This window comes from Phacochoerus africanus, chromosome 8 (assembly GCF_016906955.1).
Source record: "Phacochoerus africanus isolate WHEZ1 chromosome 8, ROS_Pafr_v1, whole genome shotgun sequence".
Classification (NCBI taxonomy): Eukaryota; Metazoa; Chordata; class Mammalia; order Artiodactyla; family Suidae; genus Phacochoerus; species Phacochoerus africanus.
The window spans coordinates 993298-1016561 of record NC_062551.1 but is presented as its reverse complement, the minus strand read 5'-3'; the positions used below and the strand labels follow the sequence as shown (position 1 = coordinate 1016561).

Below are 23264 nucleotides of genomic sequence, written 5' to 3'. Positions count from 1 at the left end.
CCCTGGTCTAAGTGGGACCCTGTAATGGGTGGGCTTTTGTCCTCGGCTCCCTTCACGGAGCACACGCCTCCCCAGGGCCGTCGGCTTGGCGGCATCAGCAGCAGCTCTTTCCGCCGTGTAGTGGACGCTCTTCCTCGTGGGGGTGTCTGTCTGTCCGCTTGTCCACCGATGGACTTGGCACTGCCTCCTTTTGGCTTTGGGGGCTGTGGACCCTCGCGGCCGGTCTCTGTGGCGGAGGGAGGTGGCCGTTTCTCTTCGGGGTGTATCGAGCAGCGGAACTGTTGGGTCATGTGCTAACCATGTTTAACCTCTTGAGGAACCGCTGTGCTTTTCCAGAGCGGCTGTCCTGTCCCCATTCGTACCAGAAGGACGTGGCGGCTCGGACGTCCCCCTGTTCCGCGCCACCGCGTCCTGTCGTCCATCTGTGGGACGCAGACGTCCCAGGGGCTCTGCGCCCAACCGCGCCGTGGTGCCCCCTCGCGGCTCCCGCAGGACGCTGGGCGTCTTCTCGCGTGCTTGTTGCTCACTTGTATGTCTTCCTGGGAGTCATGTCTCTCTAGGTCCTTGGCCCGGTTTGTTTGTTTTTTTTTTTTTGCTATTTCTTTGGGCCGCTTCTGTGGCATATGGAGGTTCCCAGGCTAGGGGTCGAATCAAATCTGTAGCCACCGGCCTACGCCAGAGCCACAGCAACGTGGGACCCGAGCCGCGTCTGCGACCTACACCACAGCTCACGGCAACGCTGGATCGTTAACCCACTGAGCAAGGGCAGGGACCGAACCCGCCACCTCATGGTTCCTAGTCGGATTCGTTAACCACTGCGCCACGACAGGAACTCCCGGTTTTTAATTTTGTTGTTATGAGAGTTCTTTAAATTTTCCAGGGCCACGTCCCTCATCAGACACCTGCTTTGCGGCGCCCCTCTCCCGGTCTGTAGTTGTCCCGCCGTGTTGATGATGGGCCGTCCTCCGCCGCCTCCTCCTCTTTCTTCTCCGTCTTCTTCTGGAAGGCCTCTTCTTTTTCCCCAGCTGTATTGAGATACAGTTGACATGTAGTGCAGTGGAAGTTTAAGGCTGTGATGTGATGGTCTGATGATACACGTGTCGAGAGACAGTTACCCAATCAGGCGAGTGAGCCCAGCATCACCTCAGGGTGTTACCTTTTGCGCGTGTGCTGATAGGACTTGAGATCTGTCTACTCGCTGAGCATTTTCAGCTCTTCCTGCCCTGCTGTCCCTGCAGTCACTGTGCTCCGCCCTAGAGCCCAGAACTGACACTGGGCATCTGTGCTGTTTGACAGCAGCTCCCCACCCCCAGCCCCTGGCAGCCACCGTCCCACCGTCTGTTTCTGAGTCTGGCCTTTTAGATTCCACATATAATTGGGATCCGAGAGACCAGAGAGTCTTTTTCTGTCTGGCTTATTTCACGAGCGTGATGCCTTCCAGGTTCATCCACGTGCTGGAAATGGCAGGGTTCCCTCCTTTTTATGGGTGAGTAATATTCCTCCGGGGTGACAACCTCTTTATCCATCGTCACTCAGTGGACCCTTAGGTTGCTTGGCTACTACGACTACTGCTGCTGTGACCGTGGGGTGTGGCTGTCCCTTCCAGTGTGATTTCGTTTCCATTGTAAATACCAAGAAGTGGGATTGCTGGGTTGTATGCTAACTATCTCTGTTGCCTTTTTTTTTTTTTTTTCTTTCTTTGGCTGTGCCTGCAGCTTATCAAAGATCTTGGGCCAGGGGTTGAACTCAGGCCACTGAAATGACAGTGCTGGACCCTTAGCCCACTATTCCATAGGAAATTCCTATTTCTAATCTCTTGAGGAACCTCCGTACTGTTTCCGTAGACTCCCCCCTTTGACATTCCCACTAAAGCCTGTTGGTTCTGATCTCTTTGATAAAACTAATACCTCGTTGTGGTTTCGGTGTGCATTTTCTTGGTGATGAATGATACTGAGCATCTTTTCATGTACCTGTTGGCTGTTGGCCATCTTTATGTCTTTGGGAAATTGTCTACTCAGGTCTTCTGCCCCTTTTTATTTTAATTTTCTGCTTTTTTAGGGCTGCCCCCCACGGCATATGGAGGTTCCCAGGCTAGGGATCTCATCGGAGCTACAGCTGCCGGCCTACACCACAGCCACAGCAACGCAGGATCCAAGCCGTGTCTGCGACCTACACCACAGCTCACGGCAACGCCAGATCCTTAACCCACTGAGCGAGGCCAGGGATGGAACCTGCAACCTTATGGTTCCCAGTTGGGTTCGTTTCCGCTGCGCCACGGCGGGAGCTCCCCTACCTATTTTTTAATGGGATTACTCGCTTTTCTTTCCCTGTTGAGGTGTCTGAGCTCCTTACGTATTTTGAATGTTACCCGTTGTCAGATGGGTGGTTTGCACACATGTTCTCCCTTCTCTGGGCTGCGTCTCCACGTGGCTGGCCAGTTCGTTTGCTGTGCGGAATCTGTGTGGTGTGATGCAGCCTCACTTGTTCATTGCTGCTTCTGTTACCTGTGCTTTAGGTTTCATTGCCAAGAGCCGTGTCAAGGGTTTTTATCCATTTCAAGATCGTTTTGTAAGTGGTGTAATACAGGTGTCTGATTCCCTTCTCTGCGTGTGGCTGTCCGGTTTCCCCGCTGAGTGTTCTTAGCCTCATGTCAAATATTAATTGGCCAGATTAGTGGAGGTCTGTTTATGGGCTCTGTATTCCTTTCATTGGTCTGTGTATCTCTTTTTGTCCCAATACCATGCTGTTTTTTCTTATTTTTTACTTCTTTTCTTTTCTTTTGTTAAGGGCCGTACCCACAGTGTTATGAGGTTCCCAGGCTAGGGGTCAGTCAGAGCTGCATCTGCGACCTACACCACGGCTCATGGCAACGCTGGGATGGAACCCACAGCCTCACGGTTCCTAGTCGGATTCATTCACCACTGTGCCTCGGTGGGAACTCTTGCCTTTTGATTTTCAATATACAGATCTTTTGCCACTGGTTAAATTTGTTCATAAGTATCTTATTTATTTTTAGTATAAATAGGGTTGTTTGTTTCTTTTTCAAATAGTTTGTAGTTTGCTATTAAAACATCTGAGGGGAGTTCCTGTCGTGGTGGAGTGGAAACGATTCTGACTAGGAGCCACGAGGATGTGGGTTCGGTCCCTGGCCTTGCTCCGTGGGTTAAGGATCCAGCGTTGCTGTGAGCTGTGGTGTGAGTCGCAGATGCGACTCGGATCCTGTGTTGCTGGCTGTGGCTGTGGTGTAGGCTGGCAGCTGTGGCTCTGATTCGACCCCTAGCCTGGGAACCTCCATATGCCATGGATATGGCCCTAAAAATCAAAAAAAAAAAAAAAAAAACCCACATCCAAGGGATTTCCCATCATGGCTCAGCAGTAATGAACCCGACTAGTATCCATGAGGACAAGGGTTCAATCCCTGGCCTCACTCAGTGGGTTAAGGATCCAGTGTTGCCACGAGCTGCGGTGTAGGTCCCAGACGTGGCTCGGATCCCGCGTTGCTGTGGCTGGAGTGGAGGCCGGCAGCTACAGCTCCGATTCAACCCCGAGCCTGGGAACCTCCATGTGCCGCCTGTGCGGCCCTCAAAAAGGAAAAGAAGGAAAATGGTATTACTAACACTTACCTCCCACAACAGTGGTAGGGCTGCAGCCATACACAGGTATGGCGATTAGCAGCAGTTCTGGCGTGAAAAAAGCGCCTGGTCTTCCCGTGTTGATCCCGTGCCCTCAGCTGTGCTGCACGCGTTTCTTAGTTCCAGCAGAGTTTGGGGTGGCTGAGACCAGTCTCTTGTCCTCATTCCCGTCCATTTGTTTGGACAGATGCCTGTCCTGTTTCTGGAAGTAACCGTCAGGCCTGTGGTCGGTCTTTCCTTCTAACTGGCGGTACGTGCCGGTGTGAGCGGCTTTCATCCTCTGGGGTGCAGTCTGCTGACTCCCCCGGAATTGGCTGTATTTTTTCCTGACACCGGGCAGAGCACTGTCCTTAAAGGAAATTCGGGGTGCGTTGGTCTTAGATGCACCGAGAGAATCACTTCTTTAAAAGGCTGCCCTGCTGAACCCTCTTAGGTGAGCACGGTCGCTCTTTACTTGGAAATTGCACATTCGCTTGAGTGTTTGAAAAGCTTGATTTTGATCTTTCTGCGCTGGTCCCTTTGAAGCCGCTTTTTGAAAGGAGTTCTTTCACCGGATGCCACAGTCTCCAGCGTGGACTCCAGTCCTGGGCTGTGTCCCACTGGGCATCGCTGGGGGCACGAGCGCAGTGCCCTTCTCTTCGCGCCCCCCAGCCGCTCCATCTCTGTACTGGCCGACACGCGAGCTCCATCCTGGCCTTTGCTCAGAAGCCACCCCACTCCCACCTGTCCTGTCGCCTGCATGACCGCCTCACAGCTCTTGGCACCCTACCCCGTGTTGCCTGCTCATCTGCCACCCTGTAGAATGGAGCCCCTGGGGGGCATTGCGGCCGGGACCACCACAGGGGGTCTCACGGACCCTTGGCTCTTGTTGGTGGGGAGTTTGGGATCTGGGACCAGCCTTCATGCTTTCCTTCCTGTGACACAAGTAAGCCTTCTGCTTTCCAGATCCGTAAAAGGGCTCTTTTCACCCAAATCCAAATGTCTGGAATCAGAGCCCGAGGAAGAGGGCTAGGGTGTCACTGCGTGTAGCTCCGTGGGCTCTAGGTCGCGTCAGCACGCACGCGTCTGTGCTTTGCCTCTGGCTCCAGGCCCCTCAGCCCCTGCGAGCGCGTCCTGCTGGTCGCCAGGAGCTGGACGGCTCCCACCCAGGGGCGCCCTGCACCTGGGTGCTTGCAGGGAGCCTGCTGGAGGACGGGCTGGCTCTCTCTGACTGTGACCACAGAGCCGCCCCGGCTTCTGCGAGCTCACGTCCCCACGTCCCCGTTGTACGTTGAAAGGGTGTCTGGCACACCTAACCAGCGACGTCAGAAGAGGCGGGCTGTGTCGTGCAGCCTTTTGGATACCGTCCTGAAGGTGGAACACAGGAGGTTGTTCGGGGCTTTGGTGGTGTGGCCTCGTGGCCACGTGGCTGATGGGGAGGCCGTGGCTCGCCGCCCAGGAAAAGCCGAATGAGCGATGCTGTGGCTCCGTCGGGGTCCGAGACTGTCCGTAGGGGGCCTTCCGGGCTGCCTGGCCTCTCTAGAGGCAGAGGCGGTGCCCGGCTTGGCCCTCCCGCCTCGGATGGCTGTGACACAGCCTCCAAGCCCTGCATCTCCGGCCACGGGTCCTGAGCGGAGGAGGGGATGGGCCAGATGGCAGCCGGAGGAGCAGGTCCGGTCTAGGAGCCTGGCCAGTTCTCCCTGCTCTCAGACCCAGCCCGAGAGCCAGCTTCCCCCCCGGGGCTGCCCGCAGGCCTCTGACTTGCGTTTCCTGGTTGGCTGCTGGGGGCCTCCAGCCGGGCAATCACCGCCCCCAGCCCTGCTCCCTGGTCCCCGCAGTCTAGAAGTCCACCTTGGCGGCCCTGGCTGGAGCCCTGCCACCAGCCCGGATGTGGGGGTTCACCAGAGCAGAATTTCCCACAAGCCTCTGCTGCCTCTCCATTGATCAGCCAGCTGGGCAGGAGGTGGCCGGTCCCCTGTGCCCATCCGTTTATGGCTGACCGCTCTTTTTTTTTTTTTTTTTTTTCCCCTAGGGCCGCACCGCGGCACATGGAAGTTCCCAGGCTAGGGGTCTCATCGGAGCCATAGCCGCCAGCCTACGCCAGAGCCACAGCAACGCGGGATCCGAGCCGTGTCTGCGGCCTACACCACAGCTCACGGCAACGCCGGATCCTTAACCCACAGAACAAGGCCAGGGATCGAACCCGCGTGCTCATGGTTCCCAGTGGGAGTCGTTAACCACTGCGCCACGGCGGGAGCTCCTGACCGTCCTTTTGTAAAAGCGTCAGCAGCCCACCTTTAGCAGGTTGGGAGTCTTCGGCAGTTTGAGGGAAAAACCTTCCTCACCTGAAATCGAGGCTCGTCTGGAGGGAGCCCCAAGAGGCTGTGTGAGGAGCAGTCTGTGCCGGACGTCCAGCCGTCGGTGCCGACGGCAGAGCGTCTGCAGCCAGCAAGAGCTCGCGAGGCCCACCTGGTGGCCGGAGAGGCGGGGGCCCCGCAGCTGGGCCCCAGCTCTGCCCAGGGACCTCTGTCACCTGCTCTCCTGGCCTCCAGGCGACCCGCGGTGTCTGTGTTTCAAGGTTGCCTCCTTTGGCCAGGTTTGCCTTTGGAACGCTTCGCCCGCTCCTGTGACTGGCCCTCTGAGCGGATCCTCTGCAGCGCCCTGGGTCGCAGGGGAGGCGCCTCCCGTGAAGCCGCCTCGGCTTCGCGGCTGCTGCCGGGGCGGCGATCAGACCGTCCTTCCTTCCGCGCAGGCAGATGAATCTCCGTCCACGTCCGACCGGGAACGGGGACCTTCCTGGAGGAGCCGCCCAGCCTGCCTCGACTGCAAAGCTGCCTCCTAGGCACTTGGAGGAGCCTGGGCTTGACAGGCGGGCTTCTCGCCCCCCAGGGGACCAGCCCATCCCCACGGGCAGCCCTCCCCACCTTCCTCGCAGCTCAAGGGCCTGGGGGTGCACGGACCCACGGGCGGTCACATCAAGGGCTGCAGGAGTTGCCCTGCTCGTGCGTGCTGACCTGGGGGTGGCGACCTTCTGCAGAGGACAGAAGCCACAGTTCTCGATGGCCTCGGGGCAGAGAGGCCCCTGCGGTCGGCTGCCGTGTCTGGGCTGAGGCCTGCCCAGGGGATGTGATGGCAACTCAGGGCTGCTTCAGCTGCTCCAGGGCCTCTGCTGTCTTTTTTCCAAAATAGTGCATGTTGGGGAGTTCCCATCGTGGCTCAGCGGTTAACGAACCCAACCAGCATCCATGAGGCCGCGGGTTCGATCCCTGGCCTTGCTCAGTGGTTACAGATCCGACGTTGCCGTGAGCTGTGGTGTAGGCCACATACGCGGGTGCGGCCCTAAAAAAAGACAAAAAAGAACAGAAATAGATGTTGGGTCCCCTCTGCTTTTGGCGGCTTGTTTCCTGAGTGCCCCGCTCTCCCCCGCTTCACCTGCCACCACCGCCACTGCCTGCACCCCAGATGTGACGTCTTACATAGAATTCATGGTCTCAGCGGCCAGAACCCCACAAGTTGTCATCCATCTAGACTTCCTGCTGGTGCTGCCCACCTTAGCTCACCCCAAGTGTGTCCGTCGCACCCGACCAGCTGCTGGCAGCCGGGTGAGGTGGGTGACAGTGCTGTCGCCAAGCCATGGGCGCCACTACCTGCTTCCAGGTGTTTCCTCCCCCTTGATGCTCGCTCCCGCCAGCCAGAGGCACAGCCTCAGAGCAGCCCCTGATCTTTGTGAGAACAAGAAGGACCCTCCCTGGGGACTCAGCAGCCCGAGCGTGTCCTTCTTTCTCTCCCTGTCCCATCTGTCTCGTCTTGGCCTGCTTGCTGGGCCCTGAGAACGTCACCAGGTGCCCAGGGCCTTTTCTGGGAGCAGCTGTCCTGTTTTAACCTCTTGACTGTTCATCCTCTGAACTCTCCAGAAGTTACCCCACTGTTGGATACAGATGAGAGGCCACATGGTCTCTCCTCTGCTCTCACCTAAGTATAGGGTTTGGATAAAGGCAGACAAACCCAGCAGCAGTTGGGAATGAGACGTGCGGCCAGGCCTGTCGGAGCATTGCTGCTGGTTGAGGCTGCCTCTCGCGCTGGGAACGAGCTGGGGCGTACAGGGCGACCCGGGACAGAAGGCAGCGCACTTGGAAGTGTTGGGGCGACAGGCCGTCAGCGTTGAGATGTCTCCGTGACCCCACCAACTCTGCGAGGCAGGACGGGGTTTCTCTCCAGGCCTTCTTGGCAGTGACGTGATTCTCAGGTGTGCCCGCTTGTGAGAGAGCTGACTCGAGTTCGGAACCTGAGGGTTAGCGCTCCGGCTGTGGGGTCCCCGGGGCCCCCGACTGGGCACAGGCACCGGGCTGGGTGTGAGGAGGAGGCCCCACTACATCCCGGGCCCACGGGTGCGGGGCCTGGGCCCCAGGGGAGGGCGCTGGGAGGTGTGAGTGCTCCGTCAGGGGCCCCCCCTGCTGCCAGCTGCTTTCCCACGCCTCCTGGATGCCAGCCCTCCCATCTTAGAGCAGAACCTTCCTGTTTTTTCTCTTCTTCTCTTTGGCCCCAAACTGGGCAGCTGCCGGGGCTGGGCTTGCAGACACCCTTGCTGTGGCCGCTGTGCCCGTCGCACGTCAGACCTCTGCCCGACATCGTGAGGGGCTCCTGGCCCTTTCTCCTCGCCTTTGCTCCTGGTGTCCCTCTCCAGTGGCCTTGACCAAAGGGCCAGGTGCCTGGGAGACACGCCTGTGGTCGGAGGCTGCTGGGAGCCTTCGGGAGGGTGTCCTCACCTCGCTGTTCCTGAGCGTTCGTACAAATTCCAAATCTCTTCCACCAGCTTTTTTTTTTTTTAACAGTAATGATTTTGCCTGTATTTATTTTTTATTACTCAGTGAATTTTACTACCTTTATCGTGGTGCAGCAATCATCACAACCCAGTTTTGCGGCGTTTCCACCCCAAACCCCCAGCCCGTCCCCCACCCCCACCGTGATGCCTTTGGAAACCGTAAGTTTCCCCAAGTCTGTGAGTCAGTATCTGCTGTGCAAAGAAGTTCACTGTGTGCTTTTGGGGGGGGTCTTTCTGCCTTTTCTAGGGCCACTCCTGCGGCGTATGGAGGTTCCCAGGCTAAGGGTCTAATTGGAGCTGCAGCCGCCGGCCTACACCACAGTCACAGCAACGCAGGGTCCGAGCCGCGTCTGTGACCCACACCGCAGCTCATGGCAGCGCCAGATCCCTAACCCACTGAGCAGGGCCAGGGATCGAAGCTGCAACCTCCTGGTTCCTACTCAGATTCGTTAACCACTGCGCCACGATGGGAACTCCTCATCGTGTCCTTTTTTTAGATTCCACGTGTCAGAGAGCATTTGACGTTGGTGTCTCGCTGTCTGATGGATTTTACTTAGCGTGGGAATTTCTAGGTCCATCCGCATTGGTGCAAATGCCTTTCTCTCCTTTTCACAGCTGAGTGGTATTCCACTGTGTGTACCACACTGTGTATATGCACCACATCTTCCTGATCCGCTCCTCTGTCGATGGACATTTAGGTTGCTTCCGTGTCTTGGCTGTTGTATAGAGGGCTGCAGTGAACACTGGGGTCCATGTGTCTTTGCGAGTCATGCTTTTCTCTGGGTAGACGCCCGGGAGTGGGGTTGCTGGATCCAGTGATGCTTCTATCTTTAGTTTTCTGAGGAACCTCCGTGCTGTTCTCCACAGTGGCTGCACCAGTTTACTTTCCGCCAGCAGTGCAATAGGGTTCCCTTTTCCCCACACCCTCTCCAGCACTTACTGTTTGCAGCCTTTTGTGATGCTGGCCGTTCTGGCAGCTGTGAGGCGGTACTCTGCCGCCAGTTTTTGACGCCAGCATTGCCGACAGTCCTCCCTCCCAGTGTCCCCATCGTGAAGTGGCCGTGGGGAAGCCTGGCACCTGCTGCTCTGCATTTCAGTGCCGCTGCTGCTTGCCTGGCCCGTGTCTCTGTGCTTCCTCTGGGGCCTTGTCGGAAAGCAGAGGTGCCGGCCCAAGGCTGTCCTCTGTCGCTGTGCCTCCTGAGGGGCGTTTCCGGGTCCCGGTTGGTGGAGGAAGACGGAGCCTTTCGCCCTGCAGCCCCTCGGGCCAGTGGGGAGGGAGGGCTTCTGCCTGTGAGGGTGGAGACCGTTTGCAGAAGTTCCTTGACCCCGGGGAACCACTGGCAGAGGTAACGGTGTAGGGGAGTTTGGAGAACGTTCTGAAAAGTGAGGAGGACGGGGGGGGGTGTCTGGAGAGGCCACCGTGCTCTTGCCTGGGCCGCACTCCCCGGGCGCCAGCATCTGGGACCCACCCCTTCCCTCCCTGCCCTGTGGGTCGGGGCATGGTTCCCAGGTGGGACTTTTCATGAGCCCTGTTGGTTGTTCACCCAGTCATTCTTCCTGCTTTGGGTCCCTGGTCAGGGGACATGGGAGTCTGCAGAGGCGACAGCCCCTCAGGGTGCATTCCTGTAACCAGGTGCCACCATGTCGTGTTTGTGTATGTGTTTCTGAATATTTCCACCTCTTCAGCTGAAACACATTGTAAAAGGAAATTTTATCTTCTTACCGTACAGCCAGCACCAAGTCCTTCCTACTGGTGAGTCACCATAGAGACAAAGTCAAAAAGGAAAAAGTTTTCTCGGGAGGTCCTGTCGTGGCACAGCGGAAACGAATCTGTCTAGGAGCCGTGAGGTTGCGGGTTCAATCCCTGGCCTCGCTCAGTGGGTTAAGGATCCAGCGTGGCCGTGAGCTGTGGTGTAGGTCGCAGACGCGGCTGGGATCTGGCGTTGGCGTGGCTGTGGTGTAGGCCAGCGGCTGCAGCCCCATTTAGATCCCTAGCCTGGGACACTCCATGTGCCGCGGGTGTGACCCTAAAAAGACAAAAGGACAAAAATAAATAAGTAAGTAAATAAAGAAAGTTTTCTCTGTACTAGTTAAAATCAGGAGCCCAGTTTGCCACCTTCTGGGGAATATGCATCTGCTGAGCAGGATCCCGATTCCCGGGGGCCCCCAGCCCTTCAGGGGACAGGTAGCGCTGGCTGGCAGCACCGTCTGCGTGGAGCTGGCTTGGAGCTGATGGGAGCTCTCAGGCCCGCGTCCACGGCACCAGCCCGGAGAGTCCGCTGCGAGGGATGCCCTTAAAACAGCCAGATAATCTTATTTGCCGAGCTCGCAAGGAGACAGTGACTCTCAGAGGCTGGGGGGCCTGCGGTGGCCACCTCTCTCTGGCCACAAGTGACTTTTTTTGATGCTGTGATGGGGACGGGGTTCTGGTTCTTTCCAGCTTCCCCGGGGCTGCAGCAGAGCTGTCAGTGCTGATACAGCTGCGTCAGACCTCACACCTCTCGCTCCCTCTGCCCAAGGGCTCCAGGCTGACAGAGCCAGGCCGTTCTCACGACTCATGAGAAACCCCGGGACCAAGGGTTCCGCTTCCTGTTGCCTTTTTAAAGTGAGAGAGGCACGGGCAGCGTAAAGGTGAAAGCAGCTTGGGGCGGCTGGGATAGGCTGGAGTCGCCGGGTGTCACTTCCCTACAGGGCAAGGCTGCTCAGGGGACACACAAGAGCGGATGGGGCAGTGACGCCCAGCGCTTGGGCCTGAGATGATGGGGATTTTATGCCTCAACTTAGCGTGTCGTTAGGGTGATTTTAAATGTTGGGTGTTGCCCCTGGCGTGCGACGCGTAGCAAGTAGGCGTGGAACTTGCTGGTTGGTGGGTTGATCAATGGAACTGTTCTGAAAATATCCGCCAGACAGTGGTTTTCATGTGCTATGATGCAGTTTAGCTAGATGCCGTGGTGCAGAACTTACAGTGACTGAACATCTATCTCCAGGGCGTTCCCGTGGTGGTTCATCGGGTTAAGAATCCGACCAGTATCCATGAGGATGCGGGTTCGGTCCTTGGCCTCGCTCAGTGGATTGAGGATCCAGCTTTGCCGTGAGCTGTGGTGTAGGCCGGCAGCTGTAGCTTCCATTCGACCCCTAGCCTGGGAACCTGGGTGTACCGCAGGGGCAGCCCTGGAAAGACAAAAGCAAACAAACAAATCTGCAGGGCCGATGGCGCTGCTGAAGTCGTTCTGCGGATGAGCAGGCGGGGCCACGGCCAGAAACCTCTGTGTATCAGGCGCTGTAACTGTGTCGAGGTCCTGTGCGCAGGTGAGAGGCAGACGGATGTGCGCGCGGCCCTCAGCAAGAATACACGTGCCTCGGGGGGCATCGCCCACAGGCCACTCGGGTAAGGGAAGTGGGGCATCCGGTCTGCGGGCCGGCAGCCGGGACACACCAGGTTCTCCCTGGGGACTGTGCCTTCCTAGGTGAAGAGCTTCCTAGAGAAACAGCAAACAAGGCACATCCCAAACCCCAGGGGGCCTCCCGGCCAGCAGGTGCCCGTTGCTGTGCCTGTCGCTGCCAGGGTTTGGGTCTGCTCTTCTCTGGGTGGTGACGAGGCGTTCCCCTGGCTACCCAGGAAGCTAGAATTGTTGAGAGGGACAGAAAGCAGGTGCGTGTGTACCCCCCGCCCCGCGCGCCCCGAGTGTAAAATGTTTGCTGCTCGGGGAAGACGTCGGATGGCTTCCAGGGCCTGTGAAGTGCTCCGCTCCTTGGCCCGCTGACCCACGCGTGAGGGATTTGTCCTTGAAGAGACATGCTCTCCGCCAGCACTTAGGTTTAAAGCGGATTTGAGGAGTTCCCAGCGTGGCACAGTGGGTTAAGGACACAGTGTTACTGCAGCTGTGGCTCAGATTCCCAGCTTGGAAACTTCCATATGCTGCAAGTGCAGCCAAAAAGAAGGTGGTTTTAATGTTCTCTGTGCTTTTTAACACAGAGTCAGAAACAGCTCACAGTAGAGAAATGTCCAGATTGTGACAGCTGACCGTGAACTGACTGCTTTGTCAGGGAGACTCGTGGGTCCACAGGCGGCTGGCGTGGGTAGAGTCCCGGGCGGAGCCGTCCCCAGGCAGCCTACCCTGGCTGTGCTTAGAGCGTTCACTGTGGAAGACACGGCACAGGTGGGGAGGCAGTTGAGAGATGCTGCATGGTGGCTGTCCCTGGAGAGGGAGATAAGGGGTCACATCTCCCCATTCTTACTTCCAGTGTGATTTTCTTTTCTTTTCTTTTTTTTTCTTCTTTGCATTTTAGGGCTGCACGTGCGGCAGATGGAGGTTCCCGGGCTAGGGGTCGAATCCGAGCTACAGCTGCCGGCCTACACCACAGCCACAGCAACGCAGGATCCTTAACCCACGGAGCAAGGCCAGGAATCGAACTTGCGTCCTCATGGGTACTAGTCAGTTTCGTTACCGCTGAGCCGCGACGGGAGCTCCTCTGGGATTTCGTGGTTCAGGAAGACTCCGCGAGGCCGGGCTGGCAGACACCCTCCTGTGGACGTGCCGTCCGCTCTGCTGGGCCCCCGGGCTCCGTCTCGTGTGTGGCAGGGCTGTTCTGGGTGGGGCACGGGCCCACGGCCGGGAGCGGAGCCTGCTCCTGTTGCCGCGCTGCTGCTGCGGGGCCTTGCCCCTTGCGCACACCCTGGGGACCCGGGTGCTCCCCTGGCTGTCTGGCAGGGCGGGTTGCGGAGGGCCGGGCAGGTGCCGCGCCGGCTCCCCCTCCGGCTGCTCTACCCGTCACGCTGCCGCCCACCGTCTCTGATCGCGTCTCTGCGGGGAGAGTGTCCTTTGGGTGAATGAGACCCACGAGAACGAAGCCGCCTCCGGGCTTGTCCTCTATGTTTCCAGTTTCTGCCGTGCTTGAAAACGAGTCGTTCTTTGACCCCCTGAGCTTCCCAAGTGCTGGCCGGGCACCCTGCGCCTGGCGGCTCTGGCAGGAGCGTGCTGGGCGAGGCCGCCCCTGCCCCGTCCCTGCCGCGGGGAAGGCAGCAGGGCAGCTCGGGGCGGCCGGAGACCGCCGCCCTGGCAGAAGCCCTCGCGGGGCCGGCCCACGCATCTGCTGTTGGCGGAGCATCGCCTGCCTGCTGCCGGGCGTCCCTGGCCTGAGCCGGTTCCATCGCTGTCTCCCCTCACACTCTGGTACCCGCGGCGGTGCCGTCTCATGCGCGGGGGCCCAGGCTTGCTGACCCCTCTGTGATTTCAGCCGTCAAGCTGAGCCACCAAAGAAGGAGGCGGCCTCTGCAGGGCCCCAGGTGAAGAGAGCCGACGAGTGGAAGGACCCCTGGCGCCGGTCCAAGTCTCCCAAGAAGAAACTCGGGGTGTCCGTCTCCCCCAGCCGGGCTCGGCGGCGTCGGAAAACATCCGCCTCGTCAGCCTCTGCCTCCAACTCCTCCAGGTGAGGAGGCCGCTGGCCGCCACTGCCGGGGGTGCTGGGAGGTGAGCGGGGGTCCAGAGCAGCGCCGGCGGCCGCGACCGACACTTGGCACGCGGAGGGGCTTCATGTGCCCCCAGGTCAGGAGGCCGCGGTGGAGCGGAGACCTGCCCGGCACAGGGCCAGAAGGGGTCTGCAGGCCGACCCCACGCCCCGTCGGTCCGCCGGTCTCTCTTGGGAGTCTGGGAGCGTCTGGAAGCCGTGGGCACTGGGTTTGCACAGACGCAGGGGGCTGGCTGCTGTGGGGGCGGAGAGCCGGGTCCCCTGAAGAGGGCCAGGGGCAGCCTGTGGAGCTGTCTGGGGACACACGGTTTGCACGGACGGGCAGAGGGATGGACTCGCGTGTGTCTGCGGGGGCAGACACCCTACAGGCAGGCCCCCGCGTCCTGCCTTACCCCCGGGGGCCTGGGGCCCCTGTCACCAGCCACAGTGAGCACAGCCGCACCCAGGCCTTGGTTCCTAGATGCCGTTCCCCTGAGGGGGTCTGGACCGCAGCAGGTCCACAGGCGGGGCCGCAGGGGGCGGGGTCTCTGCGGGGCGGGCGGAGCCACAGGGGGCGGGGTCTCTGCGGGGCGGGCGGAGCAAGCCTCTCTCGCCCCGCCCTCCAGGTCGTCGTCTCGGTCGTCATCCTACTCCGGCTCTGGCTCCTCCCGGTCCCGGTCCCGGTCCTCGTCCTACAGCTCCTACTCCAGCCGGTCTTCCAGACACAGCTCGTTCTCAGGCAGCCGGTCCAGGTGCGTCCCCGAGGCCCAGCAGGTGCCGGGAGGGGGGCACTGTCCAGGCCTTCAGGCTTCCCAGGTGAGGGGTGCCGTGGGGAGTTCTGCGCAGCAGCCGGCCAGGACCCTGGTTTGGGGCTGTGCTGCACGGGCCACACGTGGCGGGTCACGTTCCAACACAGCTCAGGCTGGGCACGTGCGCCAGCCCTGTTGGGGGCGCTCAGCTGCAGGCCGTTCCCTTCCTCGCAGAGAGCGCTGCTGCCCGGCTCCTGAGATCAGAGGACGGCTTTCTGCCCTTGAACTAGGCAACCTCTTCAGGGCATGGAGAGAGTTTCGGGGTGTTGGCCGGGTGGGAGAGGGCACGGGCTCCAGTGAGGCACAGGACGGGCGGAGGCTGCGTGGGCACCTCCCTCCCGCCCAGCTGCGCCTCGCACGCAGCCCCCTATGCTGTGCGGGCCCCCTCACGCCTCTCTTCTCTCCAGGTCCCGGTCCTTCTCCTCGTCCCCATCTGCGTCCCCGACGCCTTCCCCGCACAGGCCTCTCAGAACCAAGGGGGAGCCAGCTCCGCCTCCCACCAAGGCCGGGTGAGTGTCCGGCCTGCCTCCTCGCGCCCCCACATCTGCGCCCTCAGCAGCGGCCCGGCCCTCTGTCCCTCCCCTTCTCAGCTGCTCCAGGAATTAGCTGACTCTGGTTGACAGATGTGACGACGTGAGAGATTGGAAGCACCTACATCTTGGCACATGAACCTCACAACAGCCAGCACACAGTGTTGGGGTGCAGCCTCAACCAAGGTCCCCCGGAGTGGGAGTGGGCCCTGCGCCCGAGACTCCGCTGTGCTCAGGGAGTCCTGGGCGGCTCACTGTTAAAGATGGGCAGTGGGAGTTCCCTGGCGGCTCTGTGGATTAAGGGTCCAGCACTGCCACTGCTGTGGCTCTGCTTACAGCTGCAGCAAGGGGTTCAGTCTCTGGCCCAGGAACCTTCACGTGCCACAGGCATAGCTTCCCCCCCCACAAAAAATGGTATCAGGGTACAATTTATGTCCCAGACACGGCATCCACCTAAGCCACACCGCTGGGTGGGAGGCCATCCACGTTTTTTGTTTGTTTGCTTTCTAGGGTCTCACTTGCAGCATGTGGAGGTTCCCAGGCTAGGGGTCGAATCAGAGCTACTGCCAGGATCTGAGCCACGTCCTCAACCTATACCACGGCTCACGGCAACGCCGGATCTTTAACCCACTGAGCAAGGCCAGGGATCAAACCCACATCCTCATGGACACTAGTCGAGTTCATTACCCTCTGAGCCGCAGTGGGAGCCCTTTATACAGATAGCGTCTCCGGCTGCCTCGGCACAGACCTGGACTTCTCCCTGCTCCCTTTAACCCAAGCCCCATTCCCGCTGGCATCAGCTTTGCTGGTGGGTCACCCAGGCAGTGGCTGTGCAGCACTTGGCCGGAGCGTTCAGGGCTAACACTCAAGAGGAGCTCTGGGGCTAGGCTGCCAGCTGCTGTGTGGTCTCCTCGCACGAGCACCCAGCACCCTTCCAGGCCCCTTCCGATGGCCTGTCTTCCTTGCACTGCTCCAGGGGGGAGGCAGGGTGACGCCCCGTGTGGCGTGGGGTCGGCGGGAAGCATGGACACCAGTACATGAGCCTGTGGCCAGCCGGCTGGGAGGTCTGACCTGCCTCTGTCTCATGTCACAGAGAGAAGCTGGTAAAGAAGCCAGCCCTGCCACCAGCCCCACCGCAGGCCCCCAAAACCACGGCTCCAGCCCCTGAGCCCGCCAAGCCCGGAGACCCCCGGGAAGCTAGGAGGAGGGAGCGGCAGACCAGGACCCCCCCCAGGAGGTGAGTACAGGGCCGCAAAGGCCAGGGACACTTGTCCATGTGCCAGGTGTCTGTCCCTGAGCCTCGGTTTCCCCATGAGCTGACGGCCGCGAGGGGCATGTGCTCCCTGCTGGAGGCGGTGGGGCTGGGGAGCTGACCCGGGTGTGCTCGGTCCACTTTGAGGGGAAGTCCTGTCTGCCCACTGCCCAGGGCACAAACGTCTGGGTGCCACGGGGATGTGATGGCCGGGCTCTTGGTTGCGTTGCAGGCGGACAGGCAGCGGCAGCGGCAGCGGCAGCAGCTACAGTGGCTCCAGCTCCAGATCCAGGTCATTATCAGCCTGTTTGTGGCCCCAGTCGGGTCCAGCTGACCCTGGGCGAGGCCACCTCTGGTGTGGGCGGTCTGTGGCTGGCGCGTGGCCCCCTACCCGTCGTGGAGCGTCTCCACCAAGGCCAAGTCCTGCCCCGGCCTGTCCAGCAGGGGCGTTTGGGGGGCAGCCCGTAGAAGCTAAGAAGAGAGCGCGCAGAGCGCTTAGCACGCCGTCGGACTCCCTGCCTCTAGCTCGTGTTTCCAGGCGCTGGCAGGTTGTACGTGTGCCCACGTCTGTCCCAGCGGGATTGGGCCACAGACACGCGGCATCTGCCCGCCTTGGGACACAGCGGTTGGGGTTCTCTCACAGGGGCGCATCCTTGCACAGCGTGAGCTGTGACGGCCAGGCACCCCCGTCGCGGCATCTGCTCGCCCTGCGGGCCACCCCCTCCCGCTGCTGTGTGTGGTCCCACAGGGGGCTCGGTGCTGTCTCTGGTCGCTCCTGGTCATGTGTCCCCGCCCCACTGCACAGTCACCGTGACCTGCACGGAGCCCCAGAAGTCTCAGGCTGGCCGGGCCCCCTTCCCTGGGAGGAGACTGCAGGGTCGTGGTTCGGGGCCACGTGGCCGCAGACGTGCTCGTGTTTTCCAGGTCCCTGAGTGTGAGCAGCGTGTCCTCGGTGTCCAGCGCCACGTCGAGCAGCAGCTCCGCGCACAGCGTGGACTCGGACGACATGTACGCCGACCTGGCCAGCCCCGTGTCCTCCGCCAGCTCGCGGTCCCCCACCCCAGCCCAGACCAAGAAGGAGAAAGGTAGGGGCCCGTGTCCCCTCAGCGTGACTGCAGTGGACGGGCACACCCACGCCCTTTCGCAGAGCGGCGTCTGCGTGCCGCTGCCTGTACACAGCGCCCGGCTGGTGCTACCTCCCAGAGATGGCACACAGGCGGCCGCCTCCCTGGAACAGAGGCCGTGACGGGGCGTTTCCCTCCGCAGGAAAACCTAAGAAGGAAGATGGTGCGAAAGCAGAGAAGCGGAAACGGGATCCGTCCACACAGCCGCCCAGAGCCTCGAGGCCCTCTGCGGGCGGCAGGTCCTCCCAGCAGCCCACGCCCCCACAACAGGCGCCGCCCGGGCAGCCCCCGCAGGCCACGTTCGTCGCCCACAAGGAGATCAAGTTGACACTGCTGAACAAGGTGAGGCCAGGGGCACCACTGCCGGGGCTCCAGCGACCCACGGCGGGCGACACGGGAGCCCCCTGCTGACCGCCTCAGACGTGGGAGCCCCCTGCCGGAGACCATGCACCCGGCCCTCCCTCCCGCCGCCCTGGGGCAGGGAGTGCAGTGGACTTAGTGTCCACAGCGCCCAAGGCGCTGGGAAGCTGGAGTCTCATCCCCCGCATGACGGCCTCGAACCCGTGGGCCCTGCCTCCCTCTGGGCCACGTGGCGCAGAGGCCCCTGGGGGCGCCCACTCCAGCCTCCCTGCTTGCCCGTTACAGGCTGCCGAGAAAGGGAGCAGGAAGCGCTACGAGCCCTCGGACAAGGACAGGCAGAGTCCGCCCCCAGCCAAGCGGGCGAACCTCTCCCCAGACCGAGGTGAGCTTCCCGGCTGCCCCTGGACAGTGTTGGGGTCCCCAAGGGCTTGGGGTTGGGGGTCGTGCCTGTTGATACTGACAGCACGAAAGGTTGGAAGCGGGAAGGACTTAAATACTTACTTTAAAATGACGGTAACAAGCCCTTGTTCTTTTGACACAGATAAGATCTTTAACAGAGAGTAACTGTATTTTCCAAACAGAAAAAGGATTTAGCAGGAGCGGCATTGACTTTTGTTTTTCACAACCTCTTGTGGCTGATCACAGCCAGGAGACAGCCTGCTGCCCCGGGCCGGGCAGAACCTCCTGTGGCTGGCTCTAACTAGCGCCACAGACCCCGGAAGCCCCTGAGAAGAAGGGCGAGTGGCCCAGCGACCCCCTTCATGCACCCCTGAAGCCCACCCACCTGGGCCCAGCACACCGCGGGGACGCAGCCCCCATGCTGCCTGCTCTCTGCGCAGGCTCTGCTGCCCTAGGGTTTGCTGGTGGCTTTTTCGCTGCCCTGCCTTTTGTTTCCCACCTGGGGGCACACACGAGTCTCCAAGGCCAGGAAGGAGGGCGCTGGATGTTGAGGGCTCGGTGGCCTCTCGTGAGGCTGTCTCGAGAAACCACAACCCAGAGTAGAGGTCGGCTCTCGGAGCCTTGCTCGTCGCCCTGCCCCCGTCTCCCTGTGAACGTGGGGCAGCCGTGCCAGGGCCCTGTGACACTGCTCTCACCTTGTCCGTTGTTGCCCAGGTTCTCGGGACCGGAAGTCAGGTGGCAGACTCAGCTCCCCGAAGCCGGAGCGGCAGAGGGGCCAGAATTCCAAGGCCCCCGGGGGCCCGACAGACAGGTGAGTGCCCCCATGCCTGGGCACACCACGTTGGCTCCTTTGCCCCGCTAGAGCCAGCAAGCTTCTTGCGGGTGGAGGCCCTGCGGCGAGAGGGTGGCCGGCCCTGTGTCCAGATGACAAATGACCCAGGGCACAGCTCCCGGCCGAGGAAGACCAGGGGCCCCATGGAGGCAGCGCTTCGCTTCCTCCCTCCCATGTGGGGCCCAGAACGGGGACAGCTCTCCTTTCCCGGGAGGTGGGCTGAGTCTCCATGCTCCTGCACCCCTGCTGTGGGTCGGAGGCCAGACAGGAAGGGACCTGTGGCGGGGCAGGGGCAAGCAGATGCAGCACCCACACCCCACCCCGGCCCTCGGCCCGCAGCACTGCCTGGAGCCGGCTCGCAGCAGGGCGTGCAGCTCCACCTCACAGCAGCCTGAGCTGCTTACGGGACCAGAGCGGGAGGAACACGTTAGCGGGGCCCCCGGTGAGCCCGGGATGCCACGTCCTCACCCGCCCAGTCTCTGCTCCACAACAGAGCAGGAGGGGAAGCGGAGACGCCAGAAGCAGGGTCGCAGCCAGGCCGTCATCCACGGGCGGGGGGGGGGGGGGGGGGGCCTCCGCCCGCTGGGCAGGTCCAGCTGCCGCGGGGTCCGGGCCCAGGCTGGGCCTCGTGTCTCCGCCTGGCCGGGACCCTCAGACCCTCTGACGGCCTCCCCGCCCCCGCAGGAAGCGCCCGCTGTCACCGCCGTCTAAGAGCTCCAGCAAGGTCACCAGCGTGCCCGGCAAAGCCTCGGACACCAGCAGCGCCGCCACCACGGCCGCCGGCAGCAAGTCAGGGAAGGCCAGCACGCTGTCGCGGCGCGAGGAGCTGCTGAAGCAGCTCAAGGCCGTGGAGGACGCCATCGCCCGCAAGCGGGCCAAGATCCCGGGGAAGGTGTAGCCCGGCACTGCCCGGGCGGGGACTCTCCTGTTTTTATCTGTAGGGTAAGCGCAGCCATTTTGGATTTTGCAGTTCATATCTCACTTTGGCTGTGATTCTTTTTAAAAATGAAAAAAGAAAAAAAAAGTTTCTCAGCTGGAAAAGAAGCCACACGTGTAACGAAGATGACGCTGAATCCCAGACCGAACCAGCCCCTTCCTGGCGCAGAAGTCCCGCGAGGTGGGCGCCGGGCAGGCGGCCGCGCTCCAGGCCCGACGCCGATTTTATGTAAATTATGAGCCCCAGACGCCCATCTTCCCCCCCTCCGGTCAGGCGGGGTCAGGCGTCCCCACCGCCACGCCGTGTCCTCAGCACCTGACCCCACTGTCGCCAGGAACACCACGTGCTGCCGAGCGTCCACCCCGCCCCCAGCGTTCCCGCCTCCCCAGGATCAAAAATATATATATTCTTGACTAAAGTCTGATTGGGAAATACTCCTATCTTTTATTTTAAGCATCAAATTGTTTTAGTTGATTTAAAAAGGAAGAAAAAAACCCACAAAAGACCAAAAAAAGCAAGGCCGAGGGTAAGGTTGGGCGTCTGCAAGATGTGGAGGGTCCTTTTTGAGGGTCTCCTCAAATAAAATATTTTGATAAGCAGCTTTCTTGCCCTGGTGGTGATGTTTGCCTGTGCCCAGGCCTCGACCTCTGCCCGCCCCCCCCGGCTGCCCGAGATGCCCACTGGGCCCCTGGCTGATGGAGGCCAAGGACACGGGCTCCCTCCAGGAGGCCCAGGCCGGTGTCCCTGGAGCTGGGAGCGTTTCCCGAAGGCACTGGGCCTCTGCCCCCCAGCCCCGCCCCTGCTGAGCACTGGCCTCCGCGCTGCCCAGGCAAGCCCCCCTGCCACAGCCAGAGGCCGCCTTCCCCAGCAGCGGGCTCTGGGCCAGTTCTTTCTGCCCCCGGCTCGCTGCGTAGCGGGGACAGGCCTGTGTTCCCGAGAGCCCCAGAGGAGCCAGAGCCACCTGAGGGACACCCTTCCTCGCGGGCTAAGCTTGGGGAGCGATGCCGGGGGCCTCCCGCTGCCCCACTGGCCCTGGCAGCCCCCTGCCCTTTGATGACTGACTCTAGAGCAAGTTCCGTGAGTACCTGCAGATGCGCCCCCGGAGCCCTGGGGAGCTGCGCTCTGCCAAGACCATCCTGAGGCGCTGTGCCCCGTGCGCCAGGCCCTGCGGCCGCGGGAGCACGGGCGGGAGAGCCGGCGGGAGTGGGCGTCCCTGGCTGGGCTCCCGAGCCCCGGGGCCTCCCGAGTGGACGGTTTCCAGCACCGGCCACACCCGCCCCCAGAACGACACACGCGATGCCTCTTGAGTCACTGGCCCCAATCGTGTGTCTGGGCAATTTGTCAGGACTTATCTGATTTGCCGTTGGGTCAAAGCCAGGTGCAAAGGGAACTCCCATTCTCCGAATGGGCGGCCTTCAAGGACACGGAGCCAGAATCCAGGACCTCCTCAGTGACAGCCCGGCCCCACGTCCCGCCCCCCCCCCCCAGCCAGCTGGGCAGTGACGGCCTCTGGAGCCAGGAGCCCACGGTGAGTCTCCCGCACAGACTGCACCCCCCGCCCGGCTGACTCACCCCTCACCCCCCCGGGCCTGTTTCCCTGCACCAAAGCGGGGTTTAAACTAGCAGCTTCCAATAGAGCTCCTGTCGTGGCTCAGTGGTAACAAGCCTGACTCGTATCCACGAGGACACAGGTTCGATCCCTGGCCTTGCTCAGTGGCTTAAGGGTCCAGTGTTGCTGTGAGCTGTGGTGAAGTTTGCAGACATGGCTTGGGTCCCGCCTTGCTGTGGCTGTGGTGTAGGCTGGTGGCTACAGCTCTGAGTCAACCCCTAGCCTGGGAACTTCCATATGCCGCAGGTTTGGCCCCCCAAAAAAAGAAGAAAGGAGTTCCTGTTGAGGCTTAGTGGTTAACAAACGCAACCCGGAGCCATGAGGTTGCGGGTTTGGTCCCTGGCCTTGCTCCGTGGGTTAAGGATCTGGCATTGCTGTGAGCTGCGGTGTAGATTACAGACATGGCTTGGATCCTGTGTTGCTGTGGCTGTGGCATAGGCCAGTGGCTACTGCTCCGATTCGACCCCTCGCCTGGGAACCTCCATTTGCCACAGGTGCGGCCCCTAAAAAGACGAAAAAAGAGGAAAAGAAAACGACCAAAAACACGAGCAGTAAACCAGGTTTGCACTTGCCACCTCAGGGCCGGGCCAGTCCCGGGCGGGTGAGAGCCACGCCCCGAGCCAGCTCTCCCCAGGCCGCATGGAGGCTCTGCTGTGTGATGGGTTCCCGCCCTCTACCCTCCAGGGGCCTGAGGGCTGAGGTGCTGCCAGGCCATTACCGTGCCGAGGGCGGGAAGCTCGGTGGCTGCCTCCCAGACTGCTCCCACCAGACCCCCCCCCCTGCCCCGCCCCACCTGCTGGCCTTCCTCCCACCCCAGGGCCTTTGCACACGCTGTTTCCTGTTCTTTTCAACTCTGACCCAGCTGGGCCTCACTTCCTCCAGCAGCTCAGGCCAGACCTGCCCGGCCCCTCAGGCCCTCCCTCGCCTTGTGGCCCAGAGTCTTCGGAGTGTGTTCCCCCAGTGTGGACTGGAGGGGCTCGGCTCTCCTCTTCTCAAGGGGAGGGGTCAGGTTTTAGGACCATCTCCCCGCCCAGAGGGCAGGCCTTGGTCCGGGGGTCACTAAACCCTGGCGCCCAGCAACACTGCTGCTGGGGGCCATCACCCCACCCCCGCGTGCCACACCCATCCCAGGCCGGGCTGCTTTCCTGCCTCGAGTGCGCCCGCTCCTTCCTTTGCTCTTGGATGGGTGAAAAAGAGTTTTCGGTTTTTGACTCTGTCGCTCAGATGTAAAATATCTGCAGCGTCGGGAGAGAACGCATCATGCTAATGGGAAGCTCGCTCAGGCAAAGTCAAGTTCCTGGGGGTTTCTAGCCGTGGGGGTGACACCAGCCCCTGCCGATCACCAGTCCCATCCCGCCACCGCAGCTGGCACCCCACCTCGGGTGCTCAGACGCGCCTTCCTGCACCAGCCCTGTGCCCACCCCCACCCATTCCTCTCTCTGCCGCCTGGCCAGCTCTCCTGGTGGCAGCGCCCACCATCGCCCAGCCCCTGCGGGCTGTGGTCAGCCTCCATCAGCAGGAGGGCCTCCGG

General features: G+C 61.2%; 1 protein-coding gene across 5 annotated transcripts in view; it reads left to right on the top strand.

The window, feature by feature from the left end:
- The window catches only part of ZC3H18 (zinc finger CCCH-type containing 18), a 51557-nt gene extending 30834 nt beyond the window's left edge, over window positions 1–20723 (top strand). For all 5 annotated transcript variants that reach the window (XM_047788873.1, XM_047788872.1, XM_047788870.1 and 2 more), the window contains 10 exons: window positions 13672–13863; window positions 14508–14633; window positions 15098–15199; window positions 16314–16457; window positions 16705–16764; window positions 17397–17557; window positions 17739–17938; window positions 18242–18338; window positions 19070–19166; window positions 19872–20723. In XM_047788873.1, coding sequence (XP_047644829.1) covers window positions 13672–13863; window positions 14508–14633; window positions 15098–15199; window positions 16314–16457; window positions 16705–16764; window positions 17397–17557; window positions 17739–17938; window positions 18242–18338; window positions 19070–19166; window positions 19872–20085 — 1393 coding nt within the window. In that variant the 3' untranslated portion in view covers window positions 20086–20723. The remainder of the gene's footprint in view (window positions 1–13671; window positions 13864–14507; window positions 14634–15097; window positions 15200–16313; window positions 16458–16704; window positions 16765–17396; window positions 17558–17738; window positions 17939–18241; window positions 18339–19069; window positions 19167–19871) is intronic.
- The last annotated feature ends 2541 nt before the right edge of the window (window positions 20724–23264 follow it).